The sequence below is a fragment of the Telopea speciosissima genome, chromosome 3 (assembly GCF_018873765.1).
Source record: "Telopea speciosissima isolate NSW1024214 ecotype Mountain lineage chromosome 3, Tspe_v1, whole genome shotgun sequence".
Lineage (NCBI taxonomy): Eukaryota > Viridiplantae > Streptophyta > Magnoliopsida > Proteales > Proteaceae > Telopea > Telopea speciosissima.
In genome coordinates this window covers 10223343-10251313 of record NC_057918.1, presented here as the reverse complement: position 1 = coordinate 10251313, position 27971 = coordinate 10223343, and the positions used below count along the sequence as shown (strand labels likewise).

At 40.6% G+C, this 27971-nt stretch overlaps 1 protein-coding gene across 4 annotated transcripts; it reads left to right on the top strand.

The window, feature by feature from the left end:
• The first annotated feature begins 679 nt into the window (after nt 1-679).
• Nucleotides 680-27922, top strand: LOC122654281. 4 transcript variants are annotated; one of them, XM_043848292.1, is made up of 15 exons: nt 680-3716; nt 3805-3933; nt 4033-4221; nt 4322-4374; nt 4542-4764; nt 4977-5133; nt 5263-5466; nt 16240-16353; nt 22918-23114; nt 23237-23452; nt 23627-23902; nt 24058-24205; nt 24305-24438; nt 26976-27062; nt 27206-27922. In XM_043848292.1, the coding sequence occupies exons 1-15, from the start codon at nt 990-992 to the stop codon at nt 27290-27292; spliced, it is 4941 nt and encodes a 1646-aa protein (XP_043704227.1). In that variant the 5' UTR covers nt 680-989; the 3' UTR covers nt 27293-27922. The 4 variants fall into 4 exon arrangements, with proteins under 4 accessions (XP_043704227.1, XP_043704226.1, XP_043704225.1 ...); XM_043848291.1 differs by having other exon boundaries at nt 4479-4764; nt 4977-5103; XM_043848290.1 differs by having other exon boundaries at nt 4479-4764.
• The last annotated feature ends 49 nt before the right edge of the window (nt 27923-27971 follow it).

Here is a 27971-nt window from a genome sequence, read left to right as displayed (position 1 = left end):
GGTGCTGTAATGCATTGTGCAGCGGCTGCAGAGGCCATGTGCACCATGTGAGGCCCGCTGTGCCACATGGCCTTTGCAGCATCGCACGATGCAGTACATCACCGTGCTGTAACAGAAGAGCATAACGATTCCAATCGAAGTGCATTGAAACCAACACCGACTCAGATGGAATCTCAATGTAATGGTTTGGCTTTGAATTGGACCAATACATAAAAAAACAAAATCAATTTAAACCGAATAAACCAGACTGAACCAAACGTTTGACACTCCTTCCTGGGATCTGATCTCTTAGGCCTCAAGTGAATCTCCAGACTTTATCCCATTTCCCCACCCAAATCAAGCACCCAACCCAAGTCTCTTTTTTTGTTTTCAAAAAGACCCAAGTCCCAATCACAAGACTCGTATCCATTCGCTCCCTACATTTTCCATTCTCGATTTCTTTCTGTATCAATCACGCACGCTTTTCAGGATTTGGCATATCACCATATACATACGAGAGAAAGAAAGACTGTGAGATATACAAAGAGAGGCGAGCGAGCGAGCGAGCGTGAGAGAGAGAGAGAGAGAGAGAGAGAGAGAGGGGGGTGGGTCGGGGATCGGGACAATCGCGTTGATACCGTATCATCGATTCATCATCTTTAATCAATCGAAAAGGGAAGAGAAGCCCGAAGAAGATACACACACAGAGAGACAATAAAAAGAGGGGTTGAATTCAACACATCTCAATTTCACCTTCAGTTTGGTAGGTGAGAACGAGAAGGAAGGAACGCACAGAGAGAGAGAGAGACAAAGAGTTGCAGCGAGAGATCGCAAACTCAAAAGCCAAAGCGATCGGTTTCCGCCGAAAGAAAACCTATGAGTTCATAGTGCTTCAATCGGGTTTTCTTCATATTTAAGTGAGTATATGTATATCTCCTTTGATTTTTTCCTTATCCCTCTTCCCTCTGTTGTTACATGCATAGCCAGTATAGCTCTAGAATCAACCGTACATGGGGCATAAGAAGCGAAACCCTGCTTCACGCTCCAGACCGTTTGTTACTGCTCCGGCGGTTCCCTCCGATGCCGCCGCCGCCGCCGCCGCCGCCACCACCACCACCGACGGGTGTTTGGGTCCGGTTGAAAATGACCGCTCGCTGATTATTAGTGCTCCCGATGACTCCCGTCCTGAGCAGACTAAGATCGAAGTCTCCTCTTCCCCCGAATCAGATGCTTCATCCTACTCTGCAGTCAAGCTTGAATGCGAGCGATCCCTCAATGCTCTCCGCCGTGGGAACCATACTAAGGCCCTAAGACTGCTTAAAGAGTCGTGCCAACGCCATGAGGGTTCTGCTCTTCTCCACCGTGTCCAGGGCACTGTCTGTGTTAAGGTGGCTTCCTTGATTGAGGACCCCAATGCCAAGCAGAGACACCTTAAGAATGCAATTGAGTCCGCTCGCCTTGCCGTTACACTCTCTCCCAACTCCATTGAGTTCGCTCACTTCTACGCCAATCTGCTCTACGAGGCTTCCAATGACGGTAAGGGTTATGAGGAGGTTATACAGGAGTGTGAGCGTGCTCTCTCGATTCAGAATCCTGTTGATCCCGCCAAGGAGAGCTTGCAAGATGAGAGCCAGCAGAAGTTCCCCACCCCCGAGGCCCGGATCACCAATGCCCAGCAGGAGCTTCGCTCGCTCATTCAGAAAGCTAACATTGCTTCGATTTCTACGTGGATGAAGAATCTGGGCAACGGGGCTGGCGAGGAGAAGTTCCGTATCATCCCAATGAGGCGGCTTTCTGAAGACCCCATGGAAGTCAGGCTGGTCCAGACTAGGCGGCCTAATGAAATCAAGAAGGCAACTAAGACACCTGAAGAACGGAGGAAGGAAATTGAGGTACGTGTTGCCGCTGCGAGGCTGTTGCAGCAGAAATCAGATTCGCCCCAATCACAGAATGAGGACGACAGGGCCTCGGAATCATCTTCAGGGGCTCACCGAATGGGAGAGCGTCGAAAATATGCTAACTTGCGGAAGATTGCCTCATCCGCGGACAGGATGGATCAAATTCGATCTTATTGGAACTCCATGAGTCTTGATAAGAAACACAGTTTGCTAGAAGTGAGTGTTCGTGATCTCAGGGCTCATTTCGGTTCAACCAAGGATGGTTTGGCATCGGAGATCCTTTCAGAAGCACTGTCTTTTGCTGAGGCCAATAAGACATGGAAATTCTGGGTTTGCTGCCGTTGCAATGAGAAATTCATTGACTGCGAATCACACATGCAACATGTTGTACGGGAACACATGGGAAACCTCTCTTCTAAATTGCAGTCTATCTTACCTCAAGAAGTTGACACTGATTGGGTGGAGATGCTTCTAAATGGTTCATGGAAACCGGTGGATGCCTCTGCTGCATTCAACATTCTTGAATATCAGTCGAAAATTGATGGCTCTGATATTGCGAATTGTACAGACAGGAATAAGGAGGAAAGTTTGGCTGACACTTGGTGCTCAAAAGGTAAATGGAATTCTTATCCTGACGAGGAGAAACCACAACCATTGCAAGAAGACTCCAGTGCAGGAGAGATTTGCAATGGAAGTCCCGAAGTATGTAAGAACCATGATGACAGTTCCAACTATGAATTAAGGGAATTCAATGGAAACCAATGGTCTAAGGAATGTTCTTTATCCCAGAGTTGGCCATTGTCGGATGATTCTGAACGTGCAAAACTCCTTGAGAGAATAAATGGCATGTTCCAATTGCTTCTTAGACATAAGTATCTTGCAGCTAGCCATCTTAACAAGGTGATACAGTACACTATGGAGGAGCTTCAGGGTCTTGCTCCGGGTTCGCGGCTTTTGACCCATGGTTTGGACCAAACACCTTTATGTATATGCTTTCTGGGAGCCTCCCAGCTTATAAAAATCCTCAAATTTTTGCAGGATCTTTCTCATTCTTGTGGTTTAGGCAGATATTCTGAGAAAACTATGGATGATTCATGCAGTGGCACCCTGGAGTATGAAATCAAAGAGAAAATTGTTCTCACGGGTGATTCTTCTTCTCTTCTTCTGGATGAGCGCTTATTGCAGGGTGGGCTTACTCCCAGCACATATCCTGATGCTCCAGCAGATGATGGTGCTGCAGCAACTTCCCTTGTTGTTGGTGATCGTGAAGATGTGGGACTGCCTGACAATGAAGCTTTATTATCTTGGATATTTACAGGTCCATCGTGTGGAGAGCAATTGGCTTCTTGGACACGCCTGAGAGAAGAGAAAACACAACAAGGCATGGAAATTCTCCAGTTGCTTGAGAAGGACTTCTATCTCTTACAGAGTTTGTGTGAGAGAAAATGTGAGCACTTGAGCTATGAGGAAGCTTTACAGGCAGTTGAAAGTCTGTGTCTTGAAGAAGTTAAGAAAAGGGAGCATGTCACAAAATTTGTGCCTCATAGTTATGAAACCATCCTGAGGAAGCGGCAAGAAGAGCTTGCGGAAAGGGACAATGATGTGATGTTCATAAGTAGTAGATTCGAGTTGGATGCTATATCAAATATTCTCAAGGAAGCACAAAGTCTTAATGTTACTCCATTCGGGTACGAGGAAACATTGACAGGTGTGGCTTCTCGTTTGTGTGACTTGGAAGGTGGTGAAGATGATGATTGGAGAATGCAGGACTACATGCACCAAGCTGACACTTGTATTGAGATGGCAATTCAGAGACAGAAAGAACAGTTGTCTGTAGAGGTAGCTCTATTGGTTCCAGTTGTAGCTTTCAGTCGACAACCAGAGGCAGATTCTTTGTTATTTTTTCTCACTATTTTCAGTCCTGCAGCTTAGTAAAATTGATGCAAGGATCATGAGGAATGTCACTGGCATGCAGCAGTTGGAGCTTAAGCTTGGGCCTTTCTCAGCATTTGATTACCGGGCAATTATGTTGCCTATTGCGAAGTCATTCATGCGGGTTTGTAATGGTTTTATTGACTGTTTTGAATATGTAGCATGTACCCCTACCTTTTCAGGATGAAATTCACATGTTCTTAGGTTAATTTTGCTTTCCCAGTCACACTTGGAGGATCTGGTGGATAAAGATGCTAGAGAGAAGTCTGATGCTGCTAGAGAAGCATTTTTAGCAGAACTTGCACTTGATGCCAAGAACAACAACAGAGGAGGTGATCACTCGAAACAGATACAGGAGAAATTGAAGGATAAGAAAAAGAACAAGGATTACAGAAAAGCTAAGGATTCAAAGGTTTTAACTGTCTCGGGTCTGGTGTGTTTCTTTTGCTGGGGCCAATGTTACATAATATACATATCCAATAGTGTAGTGCTAACGTAATCACTTTTTGCAGGCTACTGGTGGTAGTGAGCAGCTCCTCCTCCATCAGGAAACTGCTGAACAGATGTATGTCTCCTTGCCTTTAAATAGGCTTATATGTATTCTCAAAAAAAAGTTTTTTTCTTTCTCGTTTTGATTGCCTAACATTTTATTTGTGTATCTGGCTGCAGTTGCTCTCCTGTTGCATCTGGTGAAAGTCATCCAGATTCTGAGATTGCTGTTTCTGCAAATAGTGATGACTTGAGACAACAGGAGGAGGAATTCAGACGCAAAATTGAGCTTGAAGCTGAGGAGAGAAAGCTTGAAGAAACTTTGGAGTACCAAAGGAGAATTGAGAATGAGGCCAAACAAAAGCACCTGGCTGAGCAACATAAGAAAGCTGGTGGGGCAATTTTAGAGGATGTGGCAGAAGAATTGCCTTCTGTTAACTTGAAGCCCAATACCGATGATAAGCTGGTAAGTATGCCCAATGATCATGGTTCTCTGTTTGGTTGGAGAGAATAGGCCTTAGTGGTTCCATTTTCAAGTTTTCCTTCCTGTGGACAGTCAGGATATTGAATAGGAAAACTCTAAGGAAATAATCTTGGATAATTTTCTTGCTGCTTAAATCAGTAATAGAAAGCTCGTTCAGCTTCCGAGAGAAGGCTTATGCATTTTTTACTTACCAGGATTTGTCAGGAGACAAGACGAGGGTGCAGAAATATGTTTCGGCAGTGCCTATAAATAATGCGGAAGGGACTGTGGTGCCCAGCAAATCCACTATCAATTCTGGCACCTCAAGGGTTAAGAGGATAAGTATGTACTCTCATGGCCAAGTCAAGCAAGGTCAATATGCGTGTAGAACTACTGTTCTTATCTGGATATTATTTTATTTGGTATTTCTTTGTTAATTAATTTGATTGGGTATTTATTACTGTGGGAAGCTTTTTGATGATGTATATTTGTCTTGTGAAGGTGTACCTAACCGAGGAATTCCAGGAGATGGTGGCTCTCCTTCTGATCAACGGACAGGAGAACAAGGTAAACGGCAGAATGGCTCTACCAAAAACACACGAGCCTTGTTGTCTGAGAAGGAAAACCATGAAGTGGGAGTTTCTCCAACAGAAGTTTCCACCAAAAAGCACGTCAGGGCTCAGGAGAACCTTTGTGTTGGTAGCAGTAAGTACATCTATGCTAGTGTGCTCAACTTCTCCTTATTGTGTTTTTCTTTGCATTTTCGTCGCCCTTATTAAAAAATTTCCTCGATGGAATTTATTCCTGGTAAACTTTTCGGTGCCATAGTTCTCGTTGAAACAGCTTGGTGGATGAAATGTCTTTGGATATTTGTCCCGATGTATAATAATGAATGTAAGGCATAATTTTTGAAGGTTACAATATCATCCCTTGAAAAAAACCAAATGTTGGTTAAATAAAAAAATCAGATCCAATGTAGACCAACTACTGTACATATGAGAGTAATTTGATATTAGTTGAAGATACTGAAAGGGAAAGGGAGGGTAGTAAAGTATCAATGGACGTGCACGGCATTTGGCTTGAGGGTGAATCAGAGGGATTGTTGGGTGGCATCCCAACAAAACTAATGCACTTTGGAGTATTGATTTACTATTTTAGACACTCATACTCTCCTGAACTTCTTCATGTTCAGCTCTTATAGGGTATATTATATATTCTGGGATGAAATCAAGTGGCTGAATTATTAGCTTCTGGAAGTATTTGTAGTAGAGAAACTGATGTAGTTCGAAGAAGGAAGAAGAGAAGAGGGCCAGCAGCTCAACCAGCCCAGCCTAACCAGCCAGCATAGGCCCAAGTTTTCATGGTCTTCATAGGCCAGACTTAGGCCCACTACTACATATTAATTACTCCATGCGTGGAGTCTCTTTAATAGTTCCTATTTTGTTTAGATTCTCTTTTATGTAGAACTTGTTGCTATTTTTGTAGTTGTTTCTATTTTCTAATGTCTCTAGAAGTTAGATCTCATTCTAGGATTAGTTTCCATTTTAATTGGCTACTATTTTGTAGGGATTCCTTCTCCATGCAAAGGGGGGAACCCTATTGTTGTTTGTCAATAAAAGAGGGGGGGCTGCCATACTGCACCCCACGATTTTATGAAGTTAAAAAAAGTTTCGTTGAGAGACAGTATTGCATGATGAGAGTCCATTGCAGCTTGGTGTATGCCATCAGGTTTAGTGAGAGACTGACCTGGGCCATAGGTGAGAGGCCTTGGTCATATCCCTTGTTCTTCCCTTTTATTTTCTTCTGATTCTTCTTTCTGGCCTGCCATATCAAGTAAGTACCCGAAGTTTATTTCAGTTTATCTGCTACTATTCTGGAAGATTATTTGAAGGCATCCATTGCTGTTCATCATTCCACATCAGATCTCAGATTCACTTCTGGTTTGCTGCAGTTAGAACAGAACCTATAGTTCCCTTGTTTGGAGGTCCTCTTGCTGCAACTATAAACAAGTTATATCTCCACATCCAGTCATTGAATGTTTGAGATATTCTGGGGTTTATGCCTATTAATCAGACTCATCCATCAACCAGAACTTTGTCCTGATCAGATCTGCAGATTGGTAGATTATGGTAGTTACTAAATTTGAGAGATCCAGGTTATTGTCTGTTTTACTGACATCTTATCCAACTGAAGTTCCTACTGGTCTGTTTTTTGCATACGATTCACTTTTTCTGGACTTTTTTGAACTGCCACAATAAGGTACTGCTATGTTTCATTATGGTTGTCAGTTGAGTGATTTGCAAGTTATTTGTTGCTTATACTTGCTGTTATCGACTAAAGTAGGGTGTATACTGCTTGCGGTATAAGTGTTAATGCTAGTTGCTATTTTCTACACCTCTAATGATTTGTTCAATTATCAATCTGTCCGATGGCTTACCTTGGGTTTGATATATGTGATTCCGGTTATTGAGTGGGTGATCTGTTATTAATTTGATGGTGATATGCTGTGTTGATGTGAAGTTACAGCGAAGTTACTATTTTTGAAACCTAGTTGCTATTTCGGTGAGATTTTAAAATATCTCCTCATCCCACCGTTGGATTGGGATCAACTTTTGGGTATTGAAGAGTGAAGACCCTGGGGAAACCTATTAATACTATTAATTTTGGGCTGATCAGATTTGTTTTTGGGAGATATGACCAGTTTAGTTTGCTGGTTGTGCACTTCTACGATCCTGTTGTGGATAGTATTCTGAACTCTAGCATGATGTTAGATTGAATCATCAGAGGCTATCTTGGATAGATTGCTATGCTTTTTGTTTCAGAAGACTTGAGAAGCATGTAACACCTTGTATATGGTCTTTATTGCCTTTGCTTTGTTTAGAAGAAGAATACAAACAATGTAGTAAATGGTGATTTGATGATTCATACTTCTCCAGAAGTTATGGCTCCAAATAGTTTAAAGTGAAGAGGGTTTCTGTAGCTGGCCCTAAACATGTAGGATGGATTTTGCTGTTACCGAATTATTCATAGAAATCTGTCAATTTTTTTTCTTCCAAAGAATGTAGTTGATAGTATGCTGTATGCCTTGATTATGCACAATTGTGGTTCCAATGATTCTGGCCAATATTTTGTTTCAGTATAACAAACAAGATTGTTATTAGTTTGGTCTGCTGTTTGACAAAGAATTCCTTGTCGTGCTCCAAAGTTTGGGAGGGGGGGTGGTGGTAGTGGTATGTTGTTTCAGGTGGTTTCCACGGCAGGGTTTGTGGGAAGAGCCTTGCCTACCCTGTTTACCTACTCAGTTGTCAGTGGTAAGCAAGGTTTAAAGTATCGGTATCGGGTATCGTATCGGTTGGGTGATTTTAAGAGACGTATCGTATCATTTCAAAGATACGTATCGAACAATACAGATACACATAGAAATGGTCAATATACACATGGAAATACACTTTTGGAACAAAAAACAATATAAATAAGCAATATATAATAAGTGTCATGCATAAAACCTAAAACGATGAATAATGTATAACCAAACAAGTGCATTAAATTGAAATTGTTATAAAAGATGAGGTTTCTTACATGTTGTAATCGTCTATAGCCATGAAGAGTATTGGATGATGTTGTAGCACTCCTTGATTCGTTTTTTAGTTTAAAAGTGTGAAAAACCAAGATTAAATGCAAGATTTTAGACTCTTGGTTGAGAGTTTTCCTTTGTGTTTTTCGTTAGATTAGGAGTTGTATCAAGTCTGTGAGTGAAAATGTTTTTTTTTTTATGGAATGTATAGATGGTATCGGTACGTATCGGTGCATATCGGTATGTATCGATAATGTCTCGGTATGTATCGAGCCGTATCAGCCGATATGTATAAACAACCCACAGAACCCTTTACTGGACGTATCGATGGTATCGATACGTATCGATCGTATCGTATCGGCCCGTATCGGTCGATACATTTCGATAGAATTCTAGATAGCTCAGTTTTTTTAAAAAAGGAGACGTATCGGTATCGACCGATACCGATATGTATTGGTTTGTATCGTATCGTATCGGTCGATATTTTAAACCATGGTGGTAAGGTTAAAAAACTCGTCTCGTTTCGGTGTCTCGACCAGGTCGAGACAACTGAAATCTCGAGATCTCGGCAAGACAATGCATTTTTTTTTTTTTGGGTTTCAGTTTGATGTTTTTGTGGGTAAATGGCCATAGTTGGCTCCGAAACTTTATGGGATGCTTGTTTTAAGCTTAATAAACAAATTTAAATCTTCAAATTGTAAAAAAAAAAACACCCAATTTGGTGTTTTGGATGTGCACCCTTGGTTGGCAGTAAACGCTGAACCCTTATGTAATATTGCCTGTTCTATACATTGTTTGAGTGCTATGAGACATAATTGGCAAGTAAAACAAGTAAATTATGCAATAATTGATGAAGACACATAATGGTGTATGCTATTCGCTGATGATATCGTTTTGGTGGATGAGACAAAAGCAGGGATTAACACTAAGCTAGAGTTGTGGAGATCGACCTTGGAATCAAGAGACTTTAAGATTAGTAGATCAAAGACAGCGTATGTGATGTGTAACTTTAGCCACACTGTGATGGATGATGACATGGTGAAAATTGGGGAGCGAGAGATAACGCCAAGTAACTATTTCAGATATCTGGGGTCTATCATACACAAAGAAGGTGACATAGATGATGATGTTTCACAAAGAATTAAAGTAGGATGGATGAAGTGGAGAGGGGCGTCCGGAGTCCTGTGTGATCGACACATTCCTTTAAAGCTTAAAGAAAAGTTCTACAGGACTGTTGTCCGCCCGGCTATGATGTATGGGGTGGAATGTTGGGCAGTTAAGAAGTGCCATATAGCGAAGCTATGTGTTGCGGAGATGAGAATGTTAAGCTGGATGTGCGGCAAAGCTTGGAGGGATAAAGTGAGGAATGAACGTATTAGAGCGGATGTGGGAGTTGCCCCGATCAGCGACAAGCTCCGAGAATGTCGCTTGAGGTGGTTTGGCCATGTACAACGGAGGCCTAGGGATGCCCCAGTAAGGAGAAGTGATCTTATGCCAATTGAGGGAGCTAAAAGAGCTAGGGGCAGGCCTAAAATGACCATAGGTGAGGTTGTGAAGAATGACATGCATAGTCTGGGCCTTGTATCGAGTATGACCTCAGATAGAGCCTATTGGAGGGTAAGGATCCATGTTATTGACACCATGTAGCTGAGATTTTCTTGAATTACTGGGATATCCTCTTTCCTCTTACTAACATCTTTCACTTTCCATTACTTACTTAGTTTATCCAATTGCTTTTAAGTTTCTCTTACTTTCCTTTCCCTTTATGAGGTTCTCAGTTTTTCCTACTTTGTTTTTGAAAGGATCCATGTAGCCGACCCCATTTAGTTGGGATAAGGCTGGGTTGTTGTTGTTGTTGATGAAGACACATAATACTGAATAGTTATTTAAGAAATAGTAATTGGTAAGTAAAACAAGAAAATTATGCAATAATTGATGAAGACACATAATATTGAATAGTTATTTAAGAAATAGTTAAAGACTTGAAGTAGAAACTACAAAGTATAGTGAGTAGTGCATATTACATAGACGCCTAACCAAAGTACAATGAACAATACATATGTCAGAGACACCCTAGTCTTTGGTGTCCCAACAAAACAATACTATGAATCTGTGACTGCCTACTGATATGAACTATAAAGTGTTGGATCGTGTCCACTCATGGTCCGATGGAGCAGCCGTGCATTGTCGTTCGTCTGCATGACATATGAATGCCATGTCATAGTGTTCGAGAAGAAACGAGAGTAGTTCTCCATAGCTGTCTTGTAAATGGTCTCATCTACATACTGCATGTAACCTATTCTAGGATCTAGGTCACCATAATGTGAAGAACCAGTGATGCAGCTCCAAGGAAGCAGAAGAAGAAGAGGCCTTGAACTTAGGGTTTGAATAGGGAGCCATAGATTAGGATTTATTATTTTTCATACTTAGTTTATTTTCTTGTTTTTAGATTGAACCGGTTTAGAATTGGTTGCATCCAATTGGTTCAATGGGTCTAATTTAAGTGAAGTGTTCTTATTGGTTAATAGGTTCTTATATCCTATTGGCTAATATGGAATCTACTTTAAATTAGTTGTTTTTAAGTTAGATTCTTTTATTTTAAGTTAGTAGGGGTAGTTAGGACATTTACTGTTTTAATTTAATTAAGTTAGATTAGAACTCTCCCTTCCACGATTTTAGAAGGAAGAGACATTAAGTTGTACTAGGATTTGGCTTAGGCCTTTATTATAAATAAAGTAGATCGTGGAGGGCTCCCCCACAGATTATTTGAAGTTAAAAAAAACAGATTTCGTGGCTGCCATTGGTGCTGTTCCTTGCTCCCCTGTGTGAGTGTGCATCCTTGTGGACTTCAAGGTGGAAGGGTGGGTAGATTCCTGCGACTCTTTATGCCGTGACGGCTGGGAGGATCTCTCTTCGAAGGTGGTTTCATCCTTCAAACATTCAAGCTACTGCCGGTGGATTCCAGTGTGAGTTTGAATTTTAATTTTCTGTTTTATTTTCATAAACCCTAGGAGGATCTCAATTCTGTCCAGATCTGTTCTCCATTAGAATCCTCTCAAACTTAAGCCATAGCCTCCCCTCACCATGGTTTACACTCGATCCCAACTGCTGCCCATATCGATCACCCAAAACCCTAAATCCTTCTTCTCCATACGAGCCCCATAAGCCCTAATTTTCCCACAGCCCATTCTGACCATCAGAATTGGAACATATCCTGGTCGAATCCTCCTCTCACAGTCCCCTACATTCGATCCCAAGCCCAGCCCTCACAGCCCACTTGAAACCCTAGTTTTGGTAGTTTCCCTTAACTCTAAAACCCGAAACCCTAACCCTAATTCTGCAGGAATTTTAAACTGAACCAAATCCTGTTTTTTTTTATATCATAATAGTCCCCTAAACCTGCATATTAAAACCATATAAGACCCATTCCCAAATTCCCATCCTAAACCCTAGAATTAACCTAAAACCTAGGCTGTCCATGAGAACCAGCAGCCCCTTTTTGCTATTTATTCTGTTATCTGGCTCCTAGTAGGTCTCCTACCTATCTAGGACTACATTAACCAGCCATTGAGATACTTTCATAAGATGGGTATGGATGCATGTACGACTGGTGAGCTGGGTAGGGGAAGAAGCTGTGGACAAAGGACGATCCTAGGGTTTAGGAAGGGTGGTTTGGTCAGCAACTTGGATCGAGTTTCCAATTGGGTGAGGGGAGTAATCAATCCAATTATGGGGCAGTTCCGATGGTCAGTTTGGGCTGGGTGATATTTAGGGTTTTTGGGGAATGAATGGAGATGGGGTTTGTTAGGGTTTTTGTGGGAGGATGGGGCTGCAATGTAGATCGAGTTCTCCTATGGGGCAGGGGAGTATTCAATCCAAAGATGGTGAGATTTGGCTGGCTGGTTTGGTCTGGACAGGATTTGGGTTATGAAAAAAAGGTTTGGAGATGGGGGGAATGCTTTGGTGGTTTAGAGGATTAGAAAAAGAATTGTAGGGGATGGGGTGATTTAAACTCACTGCTGTTGCAGGGATCCTTTGGACAGCAACTTGAATGGTTGAAGATCCTTGAATAAAAACTCGGAACTTGAACTAGAACTTGAAGAGAGCTTCGAAGAACCACCCGGGCTTCACATCGTGAGGTGTTGATTGGATCAAACACCAATGCCACCAGTCTTGAATAGACACAAGACAAAACTCCAATGGAGAATACAAGTTGCAGCAACAGCTTAGATAAGGTGTCTCAAGTCACTTAAATTGAACCACTGGGTAATTTTTTAGGGTTTTTGGGGAATGAATGGAAATGAGGTTTGTCAGGGTTTTTGTGGGAGGATGAGGCTGCAATGTAGATCGAGTTCTCCTATGGGGCAGGGGAGTATTCAATCCAAAGGTGGTGAGATTTGGCTGACTGGTTTGGTCTGGACAAGATTTGGGTTATGAAAAAAAGGTTTGGAGATGGGGGGAATGCTAGGGTTTGGTGGTTTAGAGGATTAGAGAAAGAATTGTAGGGGATGGGGTGATTTAAACTCATTGTTGTTGCAAGGATCCGTTGGACAACAACTTGAATGGTTGAAGATCCTTGAATAAAAACTCGAACTTGAACTAGAACTTGAAGAGAGCTTTGAAGAACCACCCGGGCTTCACATCGTAAGGTGTTGATTGGATCAAACACCAACGCCACCAGTCTTGAACGGACACAAGACAAAACTCCAAGGGAGAATACAAGTTGCAGTAGCTGCTTAGATAAGGTGTCTCAAGTCACTTAAATTGAACCATAGGTTCAAACTTATTTTGGACCGGTTGAATTTAAAACACTAAAACATGAAAATAAACTAAGTGTAAAAGCTAATCCCGTATGCAACCTAATTACCCACACTTTAGGTCCATAAAAGTGACCTATTACATTGAAAACCCATGGGATCAAAGACCCAACATGTATATAACCCAACCCTAGACTTTTTTTTGGATGAATAAAAAAAATATTCAAAGAAACTTTCCCCCCCAAAAAAAAATAAAAGGAGAAAGAACAAGAAAAAAACAAGGAGAAAACTCCACAACAAAACAACGGACTACCCTACAGCCAAAACAAGCTGAAGGGAGACTACTCAAAGAGAAACAAAAGGACAAATCAGCCCCAAACAACTAATCACCTAAATATAAAGTTGACCTTCTTCCCATTAGGATTATAGGGATGAATGGGAGGAATCACCCAACTCCCACTTTGATTCTTTGAAGCAAAGGAAGTACTCTCCCGATCCAAAATGATATCATTAGGCCCAAAGACTTCCCTACCATTATTGTCCAAAACATTATTGTCTACACTAGGATCTGCCGTAGAGAATTGATGACATGGTCAGACCCTACGGCCCCCACAAGAAAATCACGGCCCAAAATAACACCCTTGGATCTCACATCTTCTTCATTGCCAAGGTCACTCTGAACCGGACTGACAACATCACTATCTTCTACAGATGTTGAAACAACTTCCACATCAACCTCTAATGGCTCCACCTCCAACACTAGGTGACTCATTTTGTTGAACCACAGAGAGATTTCAGTTGGGACTATTGCAAGATGGGGTGGCATTGTGTATAGCCATCTGGTCATGAGTCGCATCCATGGCTAGGGCCTCAAACCGGTTTTCACAAGAGAAGGGACTAGCAGTAACATGTGGTACACCAACAAAAGGACCAATAGAGAGGGAAGTGGGCGAGGACGAGACAATGGACGAAGTGTCCTCCATGTGCATAGTACCGTCTGCCCTCTGATGCGATGTTGACTCAACAAGGCACATGCTAGGCTCCAAGGTGTGGTCTGAACCACAAATCAGATCTTCTGAAATCTGCTGCTCTCCCACAGAATTGTTTCCTATCTCACAAATAACACTCAATGGATCTCCAGTTTTACCAATGGATATATTTCCCAAGGAATAATCCAAAGCAAAGGAAAACGTGGGGTCCACATTATGCTGCTGACTTGGAGAACTTGGCGCCATGAAAATGGGAGGGGTGAGCTCCTTCTCCGTCTCCGGCAATGTATTGGCCGAACCAGAACCAAGCACTAACTGGACGGACCAGAAGAGGTGTGCTCGCTGCGGCAAAGAATGGTTTGGTTTGTCACAAGAGTAGAAGACGTAGACTTCACTTTCATACAATGCGATAAATCATGTCCAAACACCCGTCAGTGAGTACATCTCTGAGGTTGCCATTCATAAACTACAACTTGTTCAAAAGAGGTTCCATTTTCTGAGCAAAATTTGATGGAGTGTTGTGTGTCCACGGCAGCTGAGATTTCCACACAAACTCTTGCAAAGGAGTGCCTAGACTTATTCCTAAGCAAAGAAGCCCAGTTTGGTGATAAATTTGTAACACCTTGTGACTGTGAGTGAGCGTCATACTCAAAATTGGGAACGGATGAAGAAGATGCATGCCCACTTCCTTTGCTGTCCTCTATACTCATCCCTCCTAGAGTGCTAGACAAGCTATCTACGTCCATACAGTCAACCTGCTGATCTGCTCCGGACCGGCGATGATTCCCTCTCGTATAATTTGCATGAGTGGTTGGATGTGCTATGTGGTCTGTATCCTGTGTGGCATGATACAAGTGGGTCTCACCATGAATCGAACCGGCTCCGGCTCTTGCATCTCCTTTGCCTGGTCATACTCCTCTCGAAGTCCTGCATATCTATCACTGTCACCATCATCAGCATCGTTGTCTCCATCACCTCCATGAGCAATGGTGATGGTATGCGTGCCATATATTTTTTTCATATAAAAAATCTAGCCCCATACAACAAGTATGTCATTTTTTTTCTTTCAAAAAATAGTTTTTGGGAATAGTAAGTTTACCTGAAATAGTTGAATGTAGCCAAATCTTCCCCAGTAAGCAGCAATCGATCTCTTCGTAGTGATGTGGCAACCCCTAGTAGTGTATCCCAGTAGTATTGAGTGGTGATGTGGCAAAAAAATCAATATTCCAGGCTTTTCCCCCTTCTCCTGGTCGAAACCCACAAAACAAACGAAATAAGTTTTAAGTTTCGAACTAAAGCTCGAGACAATGCCTTTTTATATAGGGGTTTGTAACATTTCGGCGAGATGGTGCAAACAGTACTGAAATCTCGCCAAAATCTCAGAAAGCTTGATTGAAACAAATCAAACAATGCATGTTTGAAGTTTCGTATGCAGTTTTGTCTTGACCAGGTCGAGATCTCCAAGATTTTCGAGATTTCGACGAGTTTTTGAACCATGGTCAGTGGTTTGTTGCGCAGCCTTTTTTTAGGGGCTAAGTTTCCCTCAGTGAAGTCTCACGTTGGAGCTCTGTAATCTGTTTGGTTGTTTCTTTTGGAATGAATAAACAAAGCCAAATTATATGAATACCATGCCGGTCAACATAAATAAGTAGAGTTCATGGAATACTTCAGTTGAAACAAATGGACGAAGTTGCTGTTATCTTGACAATGTTAATGTTGTGTTCGAATTGGAGTCTTGATGGGGACTATCTATTATCTAATTTTGGAGAAGTCATTATTTAGAGGTGGTTATTGTGCTCTGCGGTTCCAGGCTTCTGTCTGAAACTTGTTCAAATAAGTGCCCATATGTGTTAATCCATTTTATTTATTTATTTTAAATTTTGACCTTTTTCTTTTATTTCCAAGTTCACTCTTTTATACATTGTGAATGTGAACTTTATTGAAAATGTGTCAAGGACAATGTTAATTATTTCAAGAAGCTTCCCAATCAATGATTAACTTTCATTTAATGATATCTATGTTAACTCGTATCTGTCATCTGTACTCATCAGTATATTTTTGGTTCTTTACACAATAGAAGTGATTTATATGTCTCACGGTTGGGTTTCTCCATTGTAAGAGGCTAATATGATCATGGTTTACTTTGTTTGAAAATTAGTTGGTCCATCTTCTGGTGACAATGGAACAAAGACATTACGACAACTACATGCCGAAGAGGACGATGAGGAAAGGTTCCAGGCTGACCTTAAGAAAGCTGTACGCCAGAGCCTTGGTAATTTTATATTATCATGTTATGCTGTTCTTGTTAGATATGGATTCTGTATGTGAATTTTGTTGAGATTAAGCGGGAAGAACTTAGTTCTCTTGCTGAGTGAGAGTTAGAAATCTGATACTTCTTCGTGTTGGATTCCTACATGCACATAATCTCTTTTGCAAGTCATGTGCAAATATAGCTCTGCAAACTTGAAAGTGCTCCTTTTATGTTTTGGAATTTGTCATAAGTTTTATTGTTAGTATTTGCTGCCTACTTATTTCCTCATGCTTGTAGCCTGTAAACACCTTAATTGTTGATTCTAAGACAACAGGTAATGTAGTCTTAGATTGGTAGGAGACCAACTAGGACCCAGTACACCAGGATCTAATATGAACTGGTAGTCCGATTGGGGCAGAATGTGGTTTTAAGTCAAAATAAGGGTTAGGGTTTGGGGTGTTGGTTATGCTTGGCAGGTGTAGGGGAGTCTATCAGTGAGGGCTTGAGATGGTTTGGTAAGTATTTGAGTGTAAGTAGAATAGGACAGCAAATTAGGTTTAGGGTTTCTGGGTTTTTGAAAAGTGTAACTTGAGGGAATTTAGGGTTTAGAGTGAAGGGATGGACCTAGGGTTAGGATTGAGTGTTAAGGGGAATATGAGCATAGTTGTCACGGCGCACGGCGATCCAAGTCGTGGAAGGTCCGATTCGCATGTGCCATGGCTGCCATGGCAGATGTCGCATGTTTAATTTTATTTTCTGTATTTTTAGGTTATGGTAGGTTTTTCATGATGGATATGCTAGCAGCTCGATGCCACTCGCCGACGCAGGCGCATGGCCCATGACAACTATGAATAGAGTGAGTTGGGTTTTGATGGCTAGAATTGGCTGGACAGAAAGTTAGGGTTTTGGGGTTTAGTGGGGGATGAAAGAAGCTAGGGTTTGGATGGGAGCTTGGGGACCAAACTCAGATCGAGTTTCCCAATTAGGGAGGGGAATATTCAATGCAAATTTGTGGCTGGGGTGATGGCTGGTTTGGTCTGTGGGTGACTTAGGTTTATGGGAAAGTGAAAAACAAAAGGGGGAAAACTTAGGGTTGGGCTGTAGAGGATGAGAAGTAGTATGGGGATGGGGATGCTTTCAAACTTACTTGCAGTAGCAGAGAGTAATCGGCAGCAGCTTGTATTGGCAGTAGCTTGAATAAAAATTGGATCTTGGACTGAAAATGGAAAGTAGAACTTGAGAGGAACCACTCGGGCTTCACCCCGTTGAATGTCGATTGAATCAAACACCAATCCCACCAACCTTTCCAGTAGAGGAAAGGTTGCAGCAGCTTGCAAGAGCATATTTCATAAAACGGTGAGGTAAAGAGGAGCCCCACAGTTGTCCTTTATTTATATTGGCCAAAGGCCTAAATTCCTATGCAGCCTAGGAATAGGAAATCCCAAATCCCAGGCTGAGTCTAAATACAAAACACACCGTCTCTAGAAATCATGGAGAGGTGTGGACCCAAAAAAAAAAAAAAAAAAACGTAATTAATAAAAGAGGTGACTCAAGTCACTTAAATTGAACCATTGGTTCAACCAGGTTGGACCAGTTCAATTTAAAAACATAAAATTGCTTTAAAAAAAAGCTAAGTATAGGGCTAATCCCGTATGCAACTTATGTACCCCTACTTTAGGTCCATGAAAGTGACCTATTACATTGAAAACCCATGGGACCAAAGGCCCAACATGTCTATAACCCAACTCTAGATTTATTTTTAAGGAAAGAAGCCAGTTTGGCGATAAAACTGCATCAGCTCTCCCCAGCTTGAAAAAATTTGTCCTCGAATTTTGTAGTGAGGAGGGGGAAACAACATGTGAGTAGCAGCTTTGACCATTCCGAAGCAAAATTCTGGTTGCTTGTAGACTTTAGGGATGTAGTCTTCAAGGCATGGAACTTTCTCTTCAAAGAACGATGGTGGCATAACAAACTCTATGTGTTCGACCTTTGAATCAATATCATTAGTGAATGTCATACTCATGGAGTCATCAACGTTGGTAGCCTTCTCATCTAAGACTTGAGAAGAACAAGAAAAAAAAAGAGGAAGGGGATAATGGGGATGCATTGATTCTTCTCAACCACCATTCTTTGTGTATTCGAAGCTCCATTGAAGACCTCAAGTGTAATAGGTATGCAATACTATGCACTGATGCTCATTTAATAAAGGCAATGCAATACAAGAGAAGAAAAGGAGAGAGAAAAAGAAATGGGGGTTCCCATGTGCTAAGTTACATGAAGAGTAGGGGTCAGTTGAAGATTCCAATGAGTAGTTATGGGAACCATAGTCAAGCCTCTCCAGTTGTGATTACTCCGGGAAGGTAATCAATTCATTGTAAATCATTAATTCACAAGTTAGGTAGAAAATGATGTATTGCCTATAGTTTGCACTGTAAGGGTTGGGAATTTATATTTAGAACCATATCATTGTAACCTGTGGGAATATATATTTAAAACCATATCATGGTAACCTATTAAGTTGGGGTTTGACAGGTTTGGGGTTGTAGCCCTTGTCTGGGTTGTGGCTCAGACTGAAGCAGGTGTTGTAGCACCTGCACTGTTGTAGCTGTTAAAACAAGGTTGAGTATTGGGCCATATACGAGACCCTGGGTAGGGTATTGCTCCGTGGAAGTAGACAACTTGCCAAACCATGTATATTGTGTTTTGTGGATGTGCCTGTAAATTGTAGATATCGGAGTGTTGTGGATGTGTGCAGGATGGGTATATGCATAGTCTGGTAGACCTGGCCACTTTGTGGTAGCGGGGTGGACATGCATACAAGTGTGTATGTGATATTGGTAAACTTGGGATTGCCCCAGCCAGTCCGAGTGCGACACTAGGGAGTGCCAAGCAGTGAGGTGAACAGGCAGGGTCAAAATTTTGGGAGAAAATTTTGTGACACTGATTCACCACCTTCTCAATGTCAACCTGGGAATATCAGGCTGAGTTATTGTTGTCTGCCCACTTTTAAAGGTTATAAATGTTTCTCTTTTTAAAGTTCCCTTCTCATTCCTATCTCCAAGACCATATTCCTCCATGAACTCAGACATGATTGGTAAATTAAAAAACAACCCAAAATGTTGTTTAATGTGTACTTATGTATTCCCCTCTCTCTTCCTTCTGGACAACATGTTTGGTGTGCACTATGTTTAAGTCAGTGGCCACTAAATGCGAGAATTTGTTTGAGTTTTGCACCTTACACCTTTAGTTTATATTCTTATGCTGGGTAATAGCTGCATGGTCTTTACTCTGGTCAAAATGGTGTCGGGGAACCAGGCCAACAAGAGGCTTAGTAATTTTGGTCTTACTGTTGGGCTGTTCCCACTTGCTCAAACTTAGGGTTTGAGTTTGTTTTCCTTGGGGAGATAATATTGTAAATTTGTCTTTTAGGGGCAAGGATCCATGTTGATGACCCCATTTAGCTGGAATTTTTCTTTCATCCTGGGTTGTTCCTCTTTCCTCTTACTTTCATTTATAATTTCTCACTTTTCATCTCTCAATTTTTTTTTTCACCCCTCTTATTTTCAGTCAGTTTTCCCGACTTTATTTTGCCAGGATCCATGTAGCCTACCCCATTTAGTTGGGATAAGGTTGAGTTTGTTGTTGTTGTTTGGATTTTGAATCAAGGGAGTTTTTTTTTTCCAGGGTCAATTCTGTGATTTTTAGTCAAGGGCCATTTGTGTACTTTTTCTATTGAGTAGTTCTTAGTGCCCAAGTAAACCCCATCTCTTGTTCCCTCCCACCTCAACAGTAGAGGTAGGTGCAGATACAGATTGTCATGTGAGATGACCCCGAACTGATTTCATAACCACCATCCATCACCAATCACATTTCACATCCCACTTCCTCCCTTTGGTCGCCTCAGGTAGGCAGTCATTCCAGCTTCAGAGGCAGGTGAGCCGGGTCAGGAAGGAACAAGCAATGGCCTTAGACAACCAAGCAAGTCCTTCCGTGAAGAAGAATATTCTATTTCTTAGAGACTAAAGTTACTTAGAGCCCACGTTTTTACCTTTTAAGACTTGGAGTCAAATTTTCTACTTACTTGAAGGTCAAGTTTCTTTTCCTTACAAGCTAAGAAATTCCTCTATATACATATATGTATGTAATGTCTTTCTTTCCAAAAGGTGATGAAGTTTAGAAAGTTTGCAACATATGGAGACGTCTCCCATGGAGGTCTGAATGCTTCCATTTCTAGTTGTGAATTGTGAGTGCCTATAAGTCTAGGTGTGATTGCCCAGAAGCTTGTATGGTTTTTTAGGATCATTCCCTCTACTAAGTACTAACAAGACTTGTTTCCCTCACCCCAACCTTCAAACATTCTTGAAACCCGTGATGATTTCTCTGAAACTCCATCGTTACGGTTTTAAGTATCGGAACCATGAGAGATACAAAACGAGAGCAACCGAAGGCCTTGGAAATTTTTTTTTTCTCTTCAATCTGAGTTGGGGAAATTATCTAGCATAAAAATTGACCCTAATCTTCACCATTTCAAAAAATATTGGAGATTTACACTGCTAAAATCACAGAAACAGATTTGGGCTAAAAAGTTTTCTATTGAGTTACCCAATAGTCATTTCAAATTCTGATTTATTACAAGTTTGCCACCCCCCCTTTGCAACATTTGTTATATTTACCAGAACTGCCATTTTCTCTCTGTTTTGGATACTATACATTTGGGTGGGTCCATAGCCATAGTTGTCATGGTGGCATGGCGGTCCAAGGCGGTGGAGGCTTGTCTAAGCACTTAGGCGGTAAAGCGGCCGCATAAGCTCCAGGCGGCCTAGTGTTAGTTTTTCTCCTCCCCCCCAAACATTCAATACATGATGGCATTATGCATCATAGCATCACACCTTATATCATTAAAAATTAAATTTAAGCCACCTCAAGTCACCAAAATGAAAAATCATACATGACACAAAAATTCAGAATAATCAAACATGATAAATTAATTAAGAAACTAAAAGACATACACAAAATCACAAATGACTAATCAACATTTTAGTGTGTTACAGAGAAGAAGCAGGCAGCATTAATAATTAACCAAGCAAACCAAAAAAAAAGAACAGAGAAGAAGCAGCATTTTAGTGCGTTACAGAGAAGAAGCAGGCAGCATTAACCAAGCTAAAAACAAAAGAACAGAGAAGAAGCAGCAGTTAAAAAAAAAAAAACAGAGAAGCAGCAGCAGTTTAGTGGCTTAGTGCGTTACAGAGAAGAAGCAGGCAGCATCAACCATTAACCAAGCAAAAAAAAAAAAAAAAAAACAAAGAAGAAGAAGCAGTAAAAAAAAAAACGCAGAGAACTGAATGAAGAAACAGCAGTTTAGTGCGTTACAGAGAAGAAGCAGGAAGCAGTTAATCAAGAAAGAAAAAAAGAAGCAGCAGCAGTAGGCTTTACGGACTACAGACTTACAGAGTACGGAGAAGAAGAAGCAGAAGAAGCATCGAAGTTAACATTTACCGGAACAGACATGCAGGCTTTAAAATTAAAAAAAAAGAAAGAAAACAGAGTTACAGAGAGTAGAAGAAGAAGAAGAAAACTAGGGACTTGCTGGAGTAGGGACTTACCTTGACGGAAGACGGGAAGAGTCGTGTACTCGAGTTGTTGCCGCCTTGCCGGAACTGGAAGAGACGAAGAGTCGAGGGTTGCACCGTTGCAGACTTGCGGTTGCGCAGAGGCAGAGAGGAGTCAAGGGTTTTAGCTTGTTTTAGGGATTTCACTCTTTACTATTTAGAGTTTAGACTTTAGATTTTTTAAGTTTTTAGTTTTAAAGCTAATTTATCCCATGTAGCAGCGTACATTAAAATCCTTATACACAACCAATAAAAATTAAGCAAAAAGAATAAAATAAAATACATTAAAAAAATAAAAAAACAAAACATGAGTCATGAATGGCAGGCGACTTGACCATATGGTGCACCAAGGCGTCGCTTTAACTGCCTTGGCAACGCCTAGATGGTCAAAGCGACCGCCTTTCATGACTCAAGGTAAGCGTATTACAGCTTAGTACCCATAATTCGGCCTGGACGCCAAGGCGCTGCCTTGACAACTATGCCCATAGCACCCAAATAGGGTTTTCGACCTTGGGATCGCATCACAAATCCAGCTGTATGATAGACATGGAGTCCTCCATGGGTGCCAAGAGTACCAATGATTAAGATTCAAGATACCATCACTATTTTGAGAAAATAACATCCTGAGTTTTGAAATGGATGTTGTTTTTCTACTTTTTGTATTGCATTTCAGTAAAATATTTTCCCCCTTATTAATCCTTATATAATTTTGTACTGGTTTTCCACAAATCCTTTAAAATATTATACAGCAGAACATACACAGCCTTAGGGACTTTTCTTTTCTCCAAAAACAATTTGACAGCGATATTGGCACATTCTAACGTCTTATATAATTTTGAATTGGTTTTCCACAAATCCCTTAAAATATTATACAGCAGAACATTCACAGCCTTAGGGAATTTTCTTTTCTCCAAAAACTATTTGACAGCGATATTGGCACATTCTAACGTCTTATATCTATTTCTTTTATTTCCAGACACATTCCAAGCGCATCAAAATTTTCCCTTGGTTGCACGGCCAAAAATCTCTCAAAAGATATCTCCAAAAGAAGATGATTGTGGGAATTTGTCCAATGAAGCCATAATCAGTGACATGAATGGTGCAGATGTGTTTGGGACGGGGCTGAAAAATGAAGTTGGTGAATACAATTGCTTTTTGAATGTAATCATACAGGTGCCACTTCCACGATGCTCTGGAAGCTAGCATTTTCTTCCTTCAACTAAAAGATTAAATATATTATACTTTTACTTCTGCTTCTATGGCCTGAAATGGTGGTTTTTTCTTTGAACATGCAGTCTTTGTGGCATTTAAGACGATTCCGAGATGAATTCTTGAGGAGATCAACATCAGTTCATGTTCATGTTGGAGATCCCTGTGTTGTCTGTGCGCTGTATGATATTTTTACTGCCTTGAGCGTGGCATCTTCAGATATGCGAAGGGAAGCTGTTGCCCCGACTTCTTTAAGGATTGCTTTAAGCAACTTGTATCCCGATAGTAACTTCTTCCAAGAGGTAAATATGCAAGATATGGTTGCTGTTTCTTTTAGTATATTTGATTTTGTGTTATATTTGTTTCTTCGGCATTTGCTCAATTTTTTTTAAAAAAAAATGTAGGAACTGGACGTTGAGCAATTATGTTAATCTCTTATTCAGATAGGTCTGATAAAATGTACGATCATTCCACAGGCACAAATGAATGATGCTTCTGAAGTATTGGCTGTAATCTTTGACTGCCTTCATCAGTCATTTACTTCTAATTCAGGAGTTTCTGATTCGGATTCAGAAGAAAGCAATTGTTTGGGCTCGTGGGATTGTACTAGCAGCGCTTGTATAGCACATACTCTCTTTGGAATGGATATATTTGAACGAATGAATTGCTACAGTTGCGGTGTGGAATCCAGACATCTAAAATATACCTCATTTTTTCATAATATTAATGCCAGTGCGCTCCGAACAATGAAGGCATGTCTCATGTTAAAAATTCTTTTTATACTATGCAGTTTAGTGTTTCCTAATACTGTACAGAAATTTTAACTTTGGGAAGTTATTAATGTTCCTGCAAAAGTAAGCCAAGTTCTTTTAAGCCTACTAAGAGTTAGTATGCCTTCTGTGTGCAGATTATGTCTTCAGATAGCTCCTTTGATGAGCTTTTGAAGCTTGTAGAGATGCATCACCAGTTAGCTTGTGACCCAGAGGTAGGAGGCTGTGGAGAACTCAACTACATCCATCATATTCTTTCAAGCGCTCCTCATGTGTTCACAACAGGTAATCATCAATGTAGTTGTGAGTTTTTTCTCTGATACATCTTACATGGTGCTTTATTAGTTGGAAAACTGTGATTCATCCCTTGCTTTCATTTTGCAGTTCTGGGTTGGCAGAATACTTGCGAGAGTGCAGAGGACATATCTGCAACATTAGCAGCCCTTACCACTGAACTAGATATTGGCATCTTATATCGTGGTTTGGATCCAGGGAACAGACATTGCCTGGTTTCAGTGGTATGCTGAAATTATTTACTTTTAATTTGTTCAGATGACATGCTTACATTTCTTCTTTTGCTCTGTTACCATATAATAAAAGCTACCTATCTTTTTGTGTTGATTTGTCTTAGCAAACATATATATTTTCTGCATTTCTAATATTCACATCTTCTTTGTCATTTCTTTTTGAGCTCTCCCGCTGGGAAATGGGGTCCTATTATTCTTATTAATCCATGCATATGCTATCTAAATATGATGCAGTAGACTATGATCCCATATGGAGGCAGGCTTAGACGTAAGTCTAGAAGGCCCACAAGGGGCAGGTGACAATCCTTTTATTTTTATAATGGGCCTATTTATGAGCCTATAAAGTGGGGGTGACGTTAATACACGGGATTAGTAAAGTGTTTGAGTTAGATTAGGATCTTTAATAGCTTTTAGGATGTTATGCTTTAAATTCATTTACTTAAGTCGGTATAAGAGTGATTAGGAGTCCTTTTATGAGTCATATATATGTATACACCCCCCATCACTTAGACATTTTTTGCGTAAAGAATTTTGACTTTTTAAGAGTATTGAAGCTGTTGAGCTATGCATACAGGATTGGTATTCCAGATCTGATCTCCCTCCTCTTCATAGTTCTGTTCATCTTTGTTCTCTGGTGTGATCTTTCTTCGCACTTCTCTTATTATTTCTTCTAATCTGCAATGCCCCTGTTCTGGATCAATTTTCAGATTGCATTCTTCTTCAATATTTCTCTAGTTATTGGTTTTTTGTACTTCAAGTTTTATGTGCTAGTTTCTGATCTTGTTCTCTCTGAAATTCTGGATCCAATTCTTAAAAAATAATGGTTAATATTGCTGTTATAGTCTGCTATTAGTCTTCCTAGTAGCACTAGGACTTCTCCATAATTTCATATTTTGTAGTCTTGTCTGTACTAGTTTGTTGCTGGATTTTCTGGTTTAAGATTAGCTTACATAATTACATTAAGATAGCTTTCCACATTGTTCTGTCAAATGTCTTAACCAATGACACTCACTAGTTGCCATACTCAAATTATCTCCAAAAACTGGCAATTGAAACTTGAGTTATATCAATAGATGGCAGGAAGGTAAAACACTGAAAGTAACTTTCTGAAAGAACGAATCAATTAGTAATGTGAAAAATGATGCTTTTTTCTGACTGGAACCGGGAAAGAAATACCGTCATTACGAGAAAAATGGGCTATCCACTCTAGGGAAAAAATAGTAATATCTTGTTTGTCAAGGCGTTGCCTAGGCGTCTAGGCGCCTTGTTGGTGTTGCCTTGCATCTAGGCCCCTTCCAATGCCTTGGGTCACCTAGACGCTGTGACAACTATGTGTTCAACTGTTGATTTACAGTTATGGACATCAGCTGTATGATTGGAATGGAAGCCGACTCTTGACGTCTAGGAAAACAATAAATGCCTCCTAGGCATGTTTTAAATATCAGTACTTCGGATTAGTCTGGATCGGTCTGTATCGGATGGTTTTACCTCATTTTTCTTAAAAAAGTTCATGTATGAACAATTTTGCCCTTACCATGGACAGTTACGCAGATATGGTATCGGCTGATACCAATACGTATATTTGAAACCATGCTCCTAGGTCACTGAGAGTTAACAGAGCATATGCACATGATGGGTAGGCTTCTAAAACTATACAATCTGGGGCAATGCTTGGGTAAAAATTTGTAGTCATTATGTAAGAACAGAGGGATCACAATGGGGTAGTATTTGGTGCATGGCAATATTTCACAATGGGGTAATTTGGTGCATGCCAATATTAATAATAAAACAATAATTTTAATCTCTTAATTGTTGTCTAAAGTGTCTGATTTACCGTTGAGCACATCAGCAGTATGATTGACAAGAAAGCTTACTCTGACATCAAGGGAAACACGAAAAAGCCTCCTCGCTTTATTAACAATTAATGGAGCAAACACTCTTTAGGGATCACAATGGGCTCATATTTGGTGCATGGAGTTAAACGGAGACTACAGCCATGTACAGTAGAAGCAAATGATGTATGATGGGAGACTGATAGCATGTGTCATTTAGTGGTTCTTTTATATTATTTTTTTTGGGGAGTGGGGAGTGGAAGGGGACACAAACATTTATCTTGAGTGGCTGTGAAGGAGAGATTATTCCATGTGGTTATTATAAAATCAGATTTAAAAAAATGTTTTCAGGTCATCTTAGTTATAAATAGTATATTAAATATGTCTGGCCCCCTCCTACCCAGCCTGGCTCAAATTGAGAAAATTGGACTCCCTGGGTTGTGTGAACCTGATTCAGCTGGGCTAGGGTAGGGAAACCAAAACCTGGCTGCCTGAGGTCTGCTGAGGTGGGGCTGCAACTTCAGAATGGGCTAGGGTTGAGACTGACACAGCCCCCAAGTTGCAACCCCTGGTCCCAGTTTATTATCTTTGCATATTACTTGGATGTAGAAACCATTTGTCAGGGAGAGAAACCTTTCATTGGGCAACAATTTACTGATTGTTTTTGGTTTCTGATTTTCTTCGTGTAATTTGTAGGTTTGCTATTATGGGCAACATTATCACTGCTTTGCCTACAGTTATGAGCATGAAAGATGGATTATGTATGACGACAAAACTGTAAAGGTAATATTCACTAAATTACTATGTTCCATTCCAATAGTTCCAATAGTACTCCTAGGTAATATTCACTAAATTACCATGTTCCATTCCAGTAGTTCCAATAGTACTCCTTTGTTTGGTTCATGTCATCATTTTAATTTATGTAGGTTATTGGTGGCTGGGATGATGTTCTTACCATGTGTGAAAGAGGGCACTTGCAACCTCAAGTTCTTTTCTATGAAGCTGTAGATTAGCTTTTTATTTGGAGATTCTGTCAGTATACTCCCCGAAGGATGAAGGTTGGTGCTTCAAGTCTAAGTTAGGCTTGGCATTCATGCTGTCTATAATGGCACATACGAGTCATAATCGATCCCGCAATTCAGGAAGCTCTGGGATTAGAAGTAATTATTTGTAAAGCAATTGAAGTTTTGAAGAGGGCACACAATTTTGTTAGGATGACGTGCCCTGTTGAAGAAATACTATATAATTAAAGAGGTTTTGCTTCAAAATGAGGAAAGCAGATCAAAGAATTGAGGAAAATTCGACTTAAATTCCCATTGGAAAGCTGGGTTTGTGGACCTTGGATTCTTCTGGTTTCTTGGTTTTTTTCCCAATAAGGTTGGTTTGATCAAGAAATTACCAGTGACAAGTGTTGCAGTTCAAGGATGCAATGGAGGAGTTCATGGAGCCAATTTCTTATTAGTTGCAATGATAAAAGTGATTGTGCGATAGTTGGAAGCATACAGCATAATTTTTCAGAGAGAAGACCAGTTCTGAAGTGGTTATTTTTGTGTTGCGAGTTAAAAAGAGGTCCTGTGCATAGAAAACATGACGGCCCCCTTGGGTTCCAGTGCCTGTAGCTTACATTGATTACATGCGTCTAATGAAAGAAAAATAAAACATTCGGTGTCAACTCTGCTTTTATTTCTCTCA